The 12,964-nt window shown below is 43.1% G+C and overlaps 1 protein-coding gene across 3 annotated transcripts in view; it reads right to left on the minus strand.

The window, feature by feature from the left end:
- cdh24b (cadherin 24, type 2b) overlaps positions 1-12,964 on the minus strand; it is a 206,492-nt gene that overhangs the window by 39,091 nt on the left and 154,437 nt on the right. The window contains exons 11-14 of one of the 3 annotated variants that reach the window (XR_013793491.1): positions 12,261-12,569; positions 9,620-9,827; positions 8,214-8,685; positions 3,265-6,348 (exon numbers count right to left, since the gene is read on the minus strand). Coding sequence is in view for 2 of the 3 variants with exons in the window: in XM_079568829.1 (XP_079424955.1) it covers positions 5,446-6,348; positions 8,214-8,685; positions 9,620-9,827; positions 12,261-12,569 (1,892 nt within the window). In the remaining variant the exon portion in view is untranslated. Of the gene's footprint in view, positions 1-3,247; positions 6,349-8,213; positions 8,686-9,619; positions 9,828-12,260; positions 12,570-12,964 lie in introns of those variants that run through there. The other 2 variants (XM_079568830.1, XM_079568829.1) reach the window with 2 other exon arrangements.

Genomic DNA, 12,964 nt, shown 5'->3' on the forward strand with positions numbered 1-12,964 from the left:
TACACCGATGCATGGAGATGGCATTTTCCTAAGCACTAGAGATCCCACTGTAACCTAATAACACGGTTCTGTATAATGTGAACGACGTGGATATTAACTAATAAGCTCTCTCCTTCAGCCCTCTCCCTTTTCCCCTGACTTGAGGCGCGCATTATCATTGTAATCAAGGCGAGACCCGGCTAACACGATCATTCTCTAAACCATCATGTAGAAATAATCCCCTCCTTCATATTTGATTATTGTAATAAATCTTTTTAACCAGCTATTCAGTCACAAAGCAATGGGGAACATCTCCTCCATCCATCACCGAGGTTAGGACAAATGCACAGACCAGAGAGCACTGCGGGGAGTAGTTTAAAAAAAGGGGTTTATATCTTATAGCTGTCAGGTGGGGTCTGTTTGCCACCATTCACAAGTTTGAAACGTCCTTTTCTCGATTATTATATAATTTTTTTTTAGCCAGAGAGCAAACAGAGAACTCTCTTTCTTTGTCTGAAAGCATGATTGTCCTGTCTGTCCTCCATTACTGACCTCACATCCCCCATCGAAGCGGATCAGTCCAGACAAGGTGTTCCTTCATCTGTGCACAAACACGCGCACACACACACACACACACAAATGATGGGACTGTCGGGAAATTTCAAGGAGCCACTTTGACAAGGCGCACCCACCTACTCCCAACGAGGTGCACAACGATTCGTATGCACAGCACGGCTCATACCTCAATTGCTTTCAGTCTCGCTGAAAAACATGAATAGAAAAAATACAGCACAAGTCTGATTATCCAGAAATTTGGGAGGCTGCGGGAAGGAGAAAGTTTGGAAATAGATGCTTTTTTATTCAAGTTTACAAAAAAAAAGGTACAACAGAAATAAATACAGTGCACGCAATTGTGGAGTTGAATTGACATTGTGCAGAAGCAATGAGAGCGGAGGAGGGTGCACAACTAATGAAAAGACTGGTTAGAGGTCAAAAGGTCAGAAGTATTTGGTGGTTAAAAGTCAGCAGTTTTTCATAAATATGTCTCTTAAGTTTATCACTTTTTAGAAAGCATCTTAACTTTTACGAGTGGCAAGAGTCAGCCATTTAGCCAAAAAATTATGACCATCGACTCAAAACAAAATGCTACACTACATAATGCGTTCAACTTCATCATGGCATCTGAAAACATGAAAAAAATCTAATAAATAAATGGGGGAGTACAGTACGAATGTACCCCGATAGCCTAGTGGGCAAGGCAGCTGCACATGTACGTATGCCGATATCCAGCAAAAGATGGGTTTGAGTCCAGGTTCTGTCTCTCCCCTTTTTTTCACCAATTTTAACCCTTTGCTGTCCTGATTAATAAAGCATACAGGTGAAAAACCTTATCAAATAAACACAAACAATAATGCCGTATACCATATACTTGATGAAAAGTGCTTTTAAGAACAAAGAATTTGGCCAAGAGAATCACATATGGTTTATTCACAATGGAGGAAAGAAAAAGCGGGGTTCACTCTTGGGGAACGAAGGCTCCGTTCCATTTAAAACTGATTCAACTAATCACGCATCTGATTGGACCAATTTTGGGGCTCAGGAGGTGGAATAATCAGGGAATGGAGTGCTTCAGTCAGTGTACTACTTCACACGTCTGAAATAAGAGAAATCAGTCAACCCTCAGCTGGATTTAGACCAATCAGCCGACGGAGCGCTTTGAAAAATACACCCAAGATGAAAATCTGGAGCCATTCACCACTGGGATTAACTACAAAGTGTCACTTATAGGTCCGGGTAATTGTTATTTCATTTCAGATTACTTAAATAATTGGCAAAGTAAGGTGCTTATTTGGAGCGGGACTGGAAAAGTTGGCACAATTCATTTGCATTAACTGCTCACGCTGCTTTGGCAATAACTGTTCTATATTACATTACATTCATACTACTTTGTATGAAAAGCTGCAGAACCACTGATCTAAGCCTAATGGATTGTACTACACATGAAGGAATTCAACCACAACATCAACCTTATTTTGCTCACATTTTGTTAGTATATTTTGGCACAAAGCACCAGAATACAAGAGGGGAATAGTAACAAAGACAAAAATAAATAAATAATGTGATGGTCAGTTATTAAAGAAATGCAGTGCTAAAAACTAGACAACTGGCACATATAGCTTGCGAAGGGTCAGAATAGAAAAACACGTTTGTTGCCGTTGTGTGTACTGCATATTCTCCCACATAATACAATTGTCACGGTAAAGTTCTATAGGGTTTCGCCTTAATTCAAGCGACTTCACTGCTGTCAGGTCAGATTCATCTCAGTCATTTCCCATGCGGATGTGCACCCCCCCCGCTCATGTCTCCGGTCCTTGTGCAGTATTACAGAGTATTTATACATTGGTCCTAATCCAGTCCAGGTGCAGCGTGGGCCGGGCCGGTCAGTGGCTCAGGTAAGATGAGTGTTATGTGGGTCAGCCGGCCTGGTGTCCCACACGAGTGCCATCATGTTAACGTTAGCAGACAACAAGATTATGGAGCGAACAGGCAGAGCAGGTCCATGGCTTTACAGTGAACCAGAGACAGGTGATGGCCACATTATGTAGAGAGTATTATTTGGACACAGTTGGTAATAAATTGGGGAATATATATTTTATATCATATGATTCTGTTATGGCATATTAAAATTTGTCATTATTTTCACAACACTGGAATTCCCCAAAATAATAAAAATAACTATGTACTTAAAACTCTTTCTCAGGCAGTACAGGTGCACTTCATTAAACAAGGGTCTGGGCCGAGAGTTACATATTACTTCGAAGCATAAAATGTGTAGTACTGCTTTGGGATTTTTATATATAAAGAAGAACTAAGCAACTTGTTTACCTTAATAAGTCATTTTCGTAGTCCCTTTGGGGATACTACAGGTGTTAATGGGATGATTGGGGGGTGTTTCATCTTCCCCTGGTGTCTCTGGCCAGAAAACCACACTTGCAACTTCCCTGCCTCCAGGTCGGAGGCGCAATACACACTAATACAATCACGAAGAAGAAGTTAACAGGCTAACGGGCAAAGCTAACTGCGGGCTAGCGCCACTTAAACAGTATTTACAGCCAAGTTTGAGTGAAAAAAATGATCTCCATTGTGTCATTGAGTTGGCACAATGTACAATGTCCCTCTCTCCCTTTGTCTTTTCTGTCAACGTAGAATTTTCTCTCACGGACAATTAATGAGTAAACACAACATGCTACAACACCTGCAGTGGCCTCTAGGGGCATGAGTTACTTAGTTCTGCTTTTTTATAGAACACATTTCTTTTAACTGTGTTGATAGCCAAAATAGACAATATTTAATATATTGCATCCACAGTGTTTCCATATTCATTGCTGTGCGCCTGTAAACTACCAAATCTATCCATAAAAATAGTAGGCTATTATTCTATATATTACTCTGATTGTAGCCTTATATGGGAATTTCTGCTCACTCCGATGGTTCCACGTTAGGACAGGTTTGCTCTGAGGCATCCTGTAACTAATGTTGTGCAGAGGAAACTTTGCCTGGAGGCCACATGTATAATTGAAACCATATCCTGTCCATCGCAAAACGGGAACAAGCCTCAACATGTTGACTGTAAACAGATCCAGGGCTTGCTCTTTGTCAATTTCTAAATCTACAGTACGTACACAAAGTCTCCACAGTGCTGCGTTTGGACATATTTTACACTCAAGTACAGGACTGTGCCAAAGTCTTAGGCAGGTTTTAAAGAATTGTCATGGACTAGGAAGGTTTTATCAATGTAGAAAAATACACAAAATGATACAAAAAAAGTATTAGCACTCAGAGAAGATAGACCTACGCCAAGGCACTGGATCTACCATGCAATGCCCAAAACAGTACCCAAATCTAGCTTTGAAGGGGGTAAATGCGCTTTCCTCTGAACCACAAAACTGTACAAAGACTCATGATTTCTTCTATTAGTAAGATATGCAAGTGTCTCCGTACAGTAACCTTAAAATAACAATAAAAAATACTTCTTGGCCCCCAAAACTCAAATAAATAAAAACCTGTTTTCAGAAAATTCAAAGCGGTATTTTTCAACCCCTCTAAAACTTTTGCACAGTACTGCATGTGTTAGCAATAGTTTGTGAAAGTATTTACACCGTTTATTTATACAGTCAGACATGTTAACTCTTTTTGTATAACTGACATCTTATAAAGCAACTTTGACATGATTCATTATCTAGTATTGAACATCACACGGTAAAAAAGTGCTTGCCAACCAAAAAAACGCACTCTGACCATTGACATTTGTATGTATTCACATTTTTGGCCAGAATTGATTGCCGTAGCTTCTTTTGTTTTTACTGGTTTTTAATTGCATGCCGTGAGTCTGCAGGAGAGGCGAAGGAGGACTATGTATAAAAAATAGTCAGAGACATCCTTAATAAAAACATTTATAGTCCAATAAAAGTGTTATACTCCATAACGTAAATGGAATATGTATTTTATCGCCGTACAATCAGAGCCAGTTGCTTTGTGTGTCTTTGTGAACACAGAGAGGACCCGGGGGATGGCAGGAGCGAGGTGAGGCTGGGGATACGGTGGATCATACCCTTAGCTGGCTTAAATTTTTCACAATGTGTTTCTTTTATATCCTCGTGGGCTAAAAAGGAAGGGGGGGAATCTTTTGCAGTGTGTAAATGATTCATCATATTCATTTGGAATGAAGTAGTGAGCTGAATAATTCACTTTTTCCAGCGCCGCGGATGGAATAAAAAGTAACAGTTTCTGTACAATCATCTCACTTCACTCGAGCTCTTCTTTTCACTACAGTGTGTGTCCTCTATAGATGTTTTATTCCGCTGCTGCTCCCCATGTCATCTCAGGCCTTTGTTAAGTGTTTACTCTTAGACTTTTCTCCCCAGAACTAATGATCCATCTCTGTAATGATCACTCTTTAGAAAGTGGTAGTGTCGCATCCTTTTTCCCACGATATAATAGATGCGTGTTTGTTATACATCCACACAGGTTCAGAAAAAAACAAAACAATGCGCCACGTCTCTCCTGTCGTCTGCTGCCGTTACTCATGCCAGTACGTGAGAGTTGAATTAAAATCCAGTCTGCTGATGTTTGGGTTGTTTTTCTTTGTCCGAAGCGTTTAACAAATCGTCAGTGCCCCGAGCAGAAGCAGCCTGTGCATTGTCTCCGTATCTGTGCTCAACCGTATCAGCGTTTCAACACTTATTGCTTTAAATTACATCAATCACTCCCTCCCCCTGCCCTCACATTCTCTGTCCTCCCCGGGCTCATTTTTCTCTGTCTCTTTTTATTACTTTGCCTCTTCATCTTTCTCTCCTCTAACTTCTGCTCGCATTATTCTGCCCCGGCCTGCCTTTTCATCATCCCCTGTTCCCTACTTACTCTCCTACCCCCTTTGCCCCCCCTCCCCAATTTGTTTCATATGTATCAGTCCTTCCTCTCGTCTCCCCCCTCCCTTTTCTCACATTCCCCGTTTGCGTTCCCCACACACTTCCCTTTCTCGTCTTTCTCCTTCTCCCGTTCCTTAAAAAGTTGGGCGAGTTTCTCGAACTGCGGACCCCACTCCTCCAGGCCGGCACCCCAATCGTCCTTGTCTCCGTCTTTGTCCCCCTCGCTCTCAAGGGAGCTCAGGGAACCGGCCCGTGACCCGGTGCCCTCCAAGCCGTACACTTGCACCGAGTCGTACGGCGGCTGAGAGGGGTCAAAAGTGACTTGGGCGAGGCGTAGACGGAGGAATTCTCCCACCCGTAACGCCAGAGATGGACCTCCTGGGGCGCCTCGGACAGCTTCCACACCAGGGGGAGCCCAGGCGGCGCCAATCACCCCAGGATACCCCCCTCGAGGCAGGGGCAAAAGCTGGGGGGTCATATCTCTTCTTCCAACCACGTACCCCCCCATCCCAACACGGTCACGCCAGTCTCCGATTAAACCTTCAGGAAATCCAGTCGGTGTCCTGGTCAGGGAAATCCCGCATTCTCTGTCTCCTCTGCTGACGACAAAGCTGCTCCCCATCTCCAGTCCGCCCCGCCCCAGTGTCCCGGGGTAGTCTCTCTGTCCATGTCCCTCTGTGCTTCCTGGTGTCCCGCCGCCTGCTTCAGCCTCGCCCTGGTGAGACCCCCCCATGCGCTTCGGGGAGGTGCCGGTTCGAGAAGCCCGGCGTCCCGTCAGAGGCAGCGTGGCGGAGTCGCACACCCAGCCCCCCACAGCTCCCCCCTGTCTCATCACAGAGCCGGAGCGCGTCATCACCAGGTTGTGCTCACGGGGCATGGTCTCGGACTGCGCCTGTGGGGATTGGAGGTGAGTGGATTCAGATAGGACTTGGGGGTAGACCTGGGGTTGTTACGTTAGGAGACAAAAAAACAAAGGAGAAATGTTTGGGTTGGAAATTTTGGGGCAAGAGGGATGAATGAACGAGGGAGATGGAGAAAAGCAAATGGAAGATATTAATTCAATGCTAGAATGAGCTAACACTGCACTGTGAGGAGGAAATGGACAGGAAGTGATAAAAAGATAAAGTATTTCAAAATTAAAATTAAGAGGCCTATATTAACTAATAAATAAAACACAAAATGATAATGAACACCAGGATATACAGTAAATGGCTATCCAAATCAAGGTCAAGGTTTCTCAGTAAATGAACACAGTCACCACGCCAACTATTGCCTAAAATAATAATAATAATAATAGGCAGAGTGAGTCTTTTGCCCATTAAAGTGAAAAATTAAATAATTCATTTAGATTGAATGCTTTCCATGAGGCCCATATCATTAATCGAGAACTCAATTTAATATTAATCCAGTTTCAACATCTCTGACTTTCTTTCCCCCGGCTTTAGAGCTGCTATCCATCAATCCACCCACTCACCATTCACATATGCATTAACTGCTGACACTAAATACACAAGCCAGGATTGTTTACATAGATATATTATTATATGGCTCTTAAGCACCACTTTGCATTATACCGATGGGGTAGCCTAATGTTACTTCTCATTTCAGCCTGGAGGCTTTAGGTCTTGGGCCGTCCCACATTCAGCTACACAGGCAGATACCCAGGCTGCCAGTGGTTTAGAATCACCTGGACAAACACCAAACTATGCAACATACAACGTGAGTTTGGAGCAGCGCGTGGGCACATTATCCTTTCACATGACGTGGCTGCTACACATAATGAGAGCTGGCTGACACATCCGGCAGTTAGACCATGTTACGCAAATGCCTTCTTTGTCCAGTTTTTGTACGGATAGCTAATGCCTTTTCTTTTCTTAAACGCTTTTTCAGTACCCGTTCTGGCCTTTTTCCATCAAAATTTCTCACTCACACAGTTTTGTTTGTAGAGCAAAGAGCAGCCGCTAGATTGGACAGGACCAAGTTGGACTGGTGCGTAGGGGTGTACAATGTCAATTGTGATGATAATGTATCTATCTGTTGCTGCTTCTTTTATTATTATTATTATTTCAATACCTCAGTAATTATTTGCCAGATTTACATGAAAAATAATGAACAGGAATCCAGGTTATGCTGAAACTTACAGGCCTATAATAGCCCAACTATGAGAGTCCATTTTAATTAATATGTTTTATCTGGCAGCCCAAAAGTGCCACAGTCCACCAGGAAATGGCCCAACACCTGATTACTCAGCATACCACTTCCTTCAATATTTCTTACCATGGGAGTTTAGGTTGATCAAATCTGTGTTCAACAAGAGGCAGTAAATTGATATTGTTACAAAAGATTATAATTAATATCTTTGTTTTCTTAAAATGCCATGTTTTCTGCTGCACTGCAGTAAGCTGAAGCAGTTGGTCCGCCTCAAGTAATGATAATAAAACATAGATTATTGTGAATGTTTATAAATACATGTAACATAATGACACCATTCAGATCCAGTCACTTTTGTGTCAAATATTATAGTTTGTCCTAAGGCTGAGACAGCAGCTTGAGGAAGTTGAACATAAAACTATATAGTATGTGTAATTGCAGCTAAAATGCATTTGCGGGAGGCCAGGACATTTGCTGTCAGCCTTTTAATCGGCTCAGCTTTATGACAGTCGACTCAGGGCATAATCCTGGCTTGTGTGCACAGTCTCACAAAGGCGTCAGGTGCATGGAGCAGCTCTCTGCACTGGACATAATGATTATACTCTGTGCGCTGTCACGCTTGAGCTTTTGGGGTGAAGCTGTTATAAATCTTACCCAGTCCATGTCTTGACCGTTGAGTTTGTCCTCACTGGCCTCGGTGCAGTTACTGGCTGTCCCCGTGCCCCCTCCTCTCTCCTGACTGTCAGATGTTCTTGGCGTCCCTCCGTCTGACGTGCTCACTCTGCTCTGAGGCGCTGTCCCATCTCTGCTGCCGGCCCGACTCCCAATGCTCAAGTCTGTGGGAGCGATGTAGACAGCCCCAGACTCCATGGGCCCCACCATGGCTGCTTGGTTTTGGATGACCAGGGAGTGATCCGGCTGGCCCCCAGGAAAGCGGTACCCCAGCTCAGCCAGGCCTGGTTCAAATGCCCCTCCCGAAGTGCGGCGGAGCACCGGGAGAGTGGCGCTGCTGTAACAGACGCGGCCGTACAGGGGACCGCCAGGGGCGCTGTATGTCTGCTCCAATCCCTGGTTCTGAGCCCAGCTGTAGGTGCGACCCTTGTCCACTGCTCGATGGGCATAACGGCTGCAAAAAAAATGAACCAAAATCATTTTGGTTCATTTGAGGTTTTATAATGCACTTTGCAAATGGTGGTCATATATTCTATTGTGGAATCATTTAGCTGGATTATATTCATAACAGTATATAATAACAGTATATATTCATAACAGTATATATACACTTTTAAACTTTTGACCTTCAACTCTCCTTCACACAAAATAGTTCAAAATTGTATTAGAGCCAAGCAGTATAGTTTGAGAGAGATAAAAAAAAAAAAGTATTACTAAGGGATTGCACCAAATTGCATTAGAAATTGCATTATTGTTGGGTCCACCTCCTCAAATAGTAGAAAGTATTTTCTCCAAAGCAGCCTTTGTATTTTCTCGTAAGGCTCAAATGAATTCATTGGAACTAATTATTAGTCCAAAGACAAAAACATCGTTTCAGTGGAACATCAAAGTGTGTGAATAAAACACAATAATGCAGGAGGGCATGACGAGCCGTATCTAAATCAACAAGTGGTCTCAGAGCAGCAGACTTTTGACTTTTGGAGTTGATACAGTACTTTTATTAGGATTTTTCATGAAGAATGTTGATACTACATTGCCTAACTAAAAAAAAGTTGCCACAAAAAAAGGTCGAACGCCTTTAGCTTTGATTACAGCACACATTCACTGTGGCGTTCTTTTAATATCGTCTGCCTTGCCAAAAAATCCAGTGTTGCATTCATTTTTCACCAAGATCTCGTACTTATTTTAATTACAGGAGTGATGGGTGGCTGGAGCCTGTCAAAACTTCTGGTTAAGACTTGATTGATTGAGATTGATGAGGCATATAATGTGCTCCAAATACCTTTTCCAAATAAATAAATGGATAGTATATGGATTATTTTAGCTCTGGTCTTCTTAGATAATCTAGTGGGGCAAAGTGAATTAGCTTGGGCCGTAGTTGGACTCACATGTTTCTGCTATCCAGTGTGCGGTACCCCCTTGTGCGTGAGCTGTGGGGGGCGCTCTGGAGAGCAGTGATGTCGAAGGCTGCAGTGTCGGCTTCTCCTCCGCCCTCGTCATCATACGTGATAATGTTCTCCCTCACATCGTCCTCCTCCAGCGGAGACAGCGAGTCACGCTTCTGACGCCGCAGTGATAATGACAGGGCGCTCACGGCTGGGGACGGGTGACAGAAAAACACGACAGTCAGCCATGGAAGAGAAATTGGAAAAAGAATGATGAACAAGGGAGAAGGGGCACAAGTCGCAGGGGAAATAAGAGGAAGGAAGGGTTTGGAAGAGTGAAGAGGCAAGAGAGCAAGGGAGCACAGTGAGGCAGGAGGTGAGACAAAACGAATACCGACAAAGCCCAGGGTTAGAGCCGGTATATCATATCAGCCTCCTGCATGCCGCCGCTCGGTAATTGACTTTGAGCAGCAGCCAGGCAAATGGACCTTTTATTCTCATACGGCTCTCCGTGGCTCTCTCCCGGTCCCAGAGCACACAACGTTTGACCCGGGGCAGAGGCAGAGTAACCCAGCTCTTTGACAAACAGCCTTTGATATAATATACTGAATATATGGAAATGTGAATCATTCCGTGTCAGTGTGATTCATCATGGATTCATTTGAAGTGTGCAGGTATTAATTGTGCATTTTAAACAGTGATTGGAATGTGCATTGTGGCCACTAACACAAAAAACTGCATTAGTAAAACCTTTCAAATTTCAACTCAATGTCGAGTGAATTATTTCTCGTTGAAGGTTGTGTATTGGGCAAGACCCTTTAGCCACCTGACCAGTGTAAATGTGGTGTGGAAGAAAGTGGTGGTGGAGAGCCGGTTGGCACAGATTCACAGCCAGGTTTCCCTCAGTCAGTCCTCAGGCAGCTGAGGCTACAGTAGTTTATTACCACTGAAGTAGTATACTTTATGGATATTGGTAACACAATGCACACTTTTATGATCTCTTAGACATTTATGATATTATGAATTTAATTCAATGCCAGGCCATTACGGTTCCTGTATAACATCCATCTGCCATCGCTAACTTGAAATAAACTGTAAATCTAAACATGTTGGAGATTAAATATCGATTTCTTAGTTCTGAGGCAGCCTCTACAAGTTGATGTTGTTAAACGATTGTTATCTGCTAACATGTGAGTGTTTATTATCTTTACAGAAAGGTCATGATTGATATGTGACATTTGAAGGCACTGAATTCTTATCTCAGACTTGAGAGCAGGAGAGAGTGAAGAGAATCTTCATCCCTATTTCACAATATAGTAGACCTTTTTTTTCTTCTGGAAACCGCTAAACAATCTCCAGTCACTCAGAAATATAAAAAAAAATACAATAACAGGGACTGTTATGTATGCATTTTAAGTATGTTTGTGATAATGCGTTGCTTTGGTAATTCATACTGAATGTCAAACTTTATTAAAGGGCCTTTGAAAGATGCATCAAGTTAGAAGATGCTAAAGCTTATATAAAATGAAGTATGTAATTTAATTTGTATAATAAACAAGTGTTTTATGAGAACCAAACCAGGCATGATTGTCCAAACAGACTGCTTTAAAGTAGTGTTCATTTCCCGCTGCAGATAACGCCCTTGTCACTCGAGAACTCATTTTCTAACTCCAGCAGAAGTCACTCGGCGTCATCACCTTCACGCCGTGTTGCGCTTCTTCCTTGATTGAACTAGTCTCCTCTGAATGATAATGCCCCTATCACCGAGGCATGAGTAGTGATCCAACAGACTGAATGGAAATGACAATGATGCTGGCCGCGTGCCAGAGCCTTCTCAGCACCTACACATTATCCAATTGAGCTTTGAGAATTTCTGCGCAGGTAGCACTGACATTTTAATATGCCCTCTCTAAAACCGAAGGGCCCAACACTCAGGCAGAATTGTTATTTTAGCTGTGATTAGCACTGACCTTGGCAGAGGAGAGAACTGGGCCTCAGAATGAGACAGTCCGCTACCACAGAGCTGTGACTAAGAGCAATATTTACGCTCCTGCCTCCTTTATTTCCATATGCAGATGAAGCATCGAGGGATGCAGCCAAGTGTAAACAGCCCTAAACTCTATTTGCACATCTTTTTATTTGCAGATTAGCATTAAACTGCTCAATCTCAATGGTTCAACAGCGCTTTATGATATACAGTCAGAGCAAAAAGACACACTCAAGAATATGGCAAATCCAGTAGATAAAATAAACAACAAAAGCTAAACTTTTGTTAATTTCTAAAGGATTACCGGTATCTTGAAGATGTCTGTAAATGACTTGCTCTGAATGGTGCCTTGTTAGTTTATAAGGCATTTACACTGAGCCCTCGAATTTTTTCTAAACATGTGTTACATCATATGACCAACCGCTGCCAAACTTTCTATTGTGTATGTTAGTGCTCACTCTGTCCTTTGTTTGTATTCCTATTTTAAACTATAGCATCAACAGCACTCAGCCAAAAGTGTGCATGGTCACATCTGCAGGGAATTCTGAGGATTTGACTCAAATAAAACTGGAGTGCAGCATCCTGGGGCAATCATGTTTATATATGGAATGAAAGTGGTCTGTGGCCTAGAGAAGTTATCAATTGCTGCATGTTCACCTAGCAGAGTGGCAACACAGGCCAGGATGGCCAGCAGGGCGGCGGTACTGAGCCCAGGGGAAGGCAGTGTGGATTGTTGAGGTAGACACACAGCCTCTCTGTCCCAGTCCCCTTCTGTCTGCTTGTCCTTGTCCCCGGCGCGTGCACCTCCTTTCAGGCAGGGGCAGACAGACACAGTGACCGTCCCTGTGCTGGTGAGGCCTGACGTCCCGTCCCGCAGGACTAAGGGTACATACATCGTCAAAGTGGAGGCTGCTGAGCGGGACAAAGGCAGCAGCTGGGACACCAGCACCAGGCTGGCAGTGGGACCTGTATGGGACAGTCAAGAAACACAGTCAATGAGTCAACAAGAGCAAGTTATGTAACGATTCATAATAACAGAAAATATAATGAACCTTACAGTGAACAAATGGGATAAGAATATTCAGAATAAACATAATTTGAACATGTTTCTGAATGATATAGATATCAAAATAGGTTAAAACAAGACACTGAGCCAAGTGGCTCTAGCATAGGGAGCTAATGGTATTCGAATGATTGCTATTGATGAGCAACCTACAACATGCACAACTGAGTCCCATGGGTCCCAGGCACTGCACAGTCGGCACAAGTCTTTATAGGCTTCACATTGAGCCATGGGTCGAATACAGTGAAAAAAAAATGCCTTAAGTTTTGCCCTTAAGTAGATTCTGTTTCAGAAAGCT

Source organism: Gobius niger (genome assembly GCF_951799975.1).
Source record: "Gobius niger genome assembly, chromosome: 13".
NCBI lineage: Eukaryota > Metazoa > Chordata > Actinopteri > Gobiiformes > Gobiidae > Gobius > Gobius niger.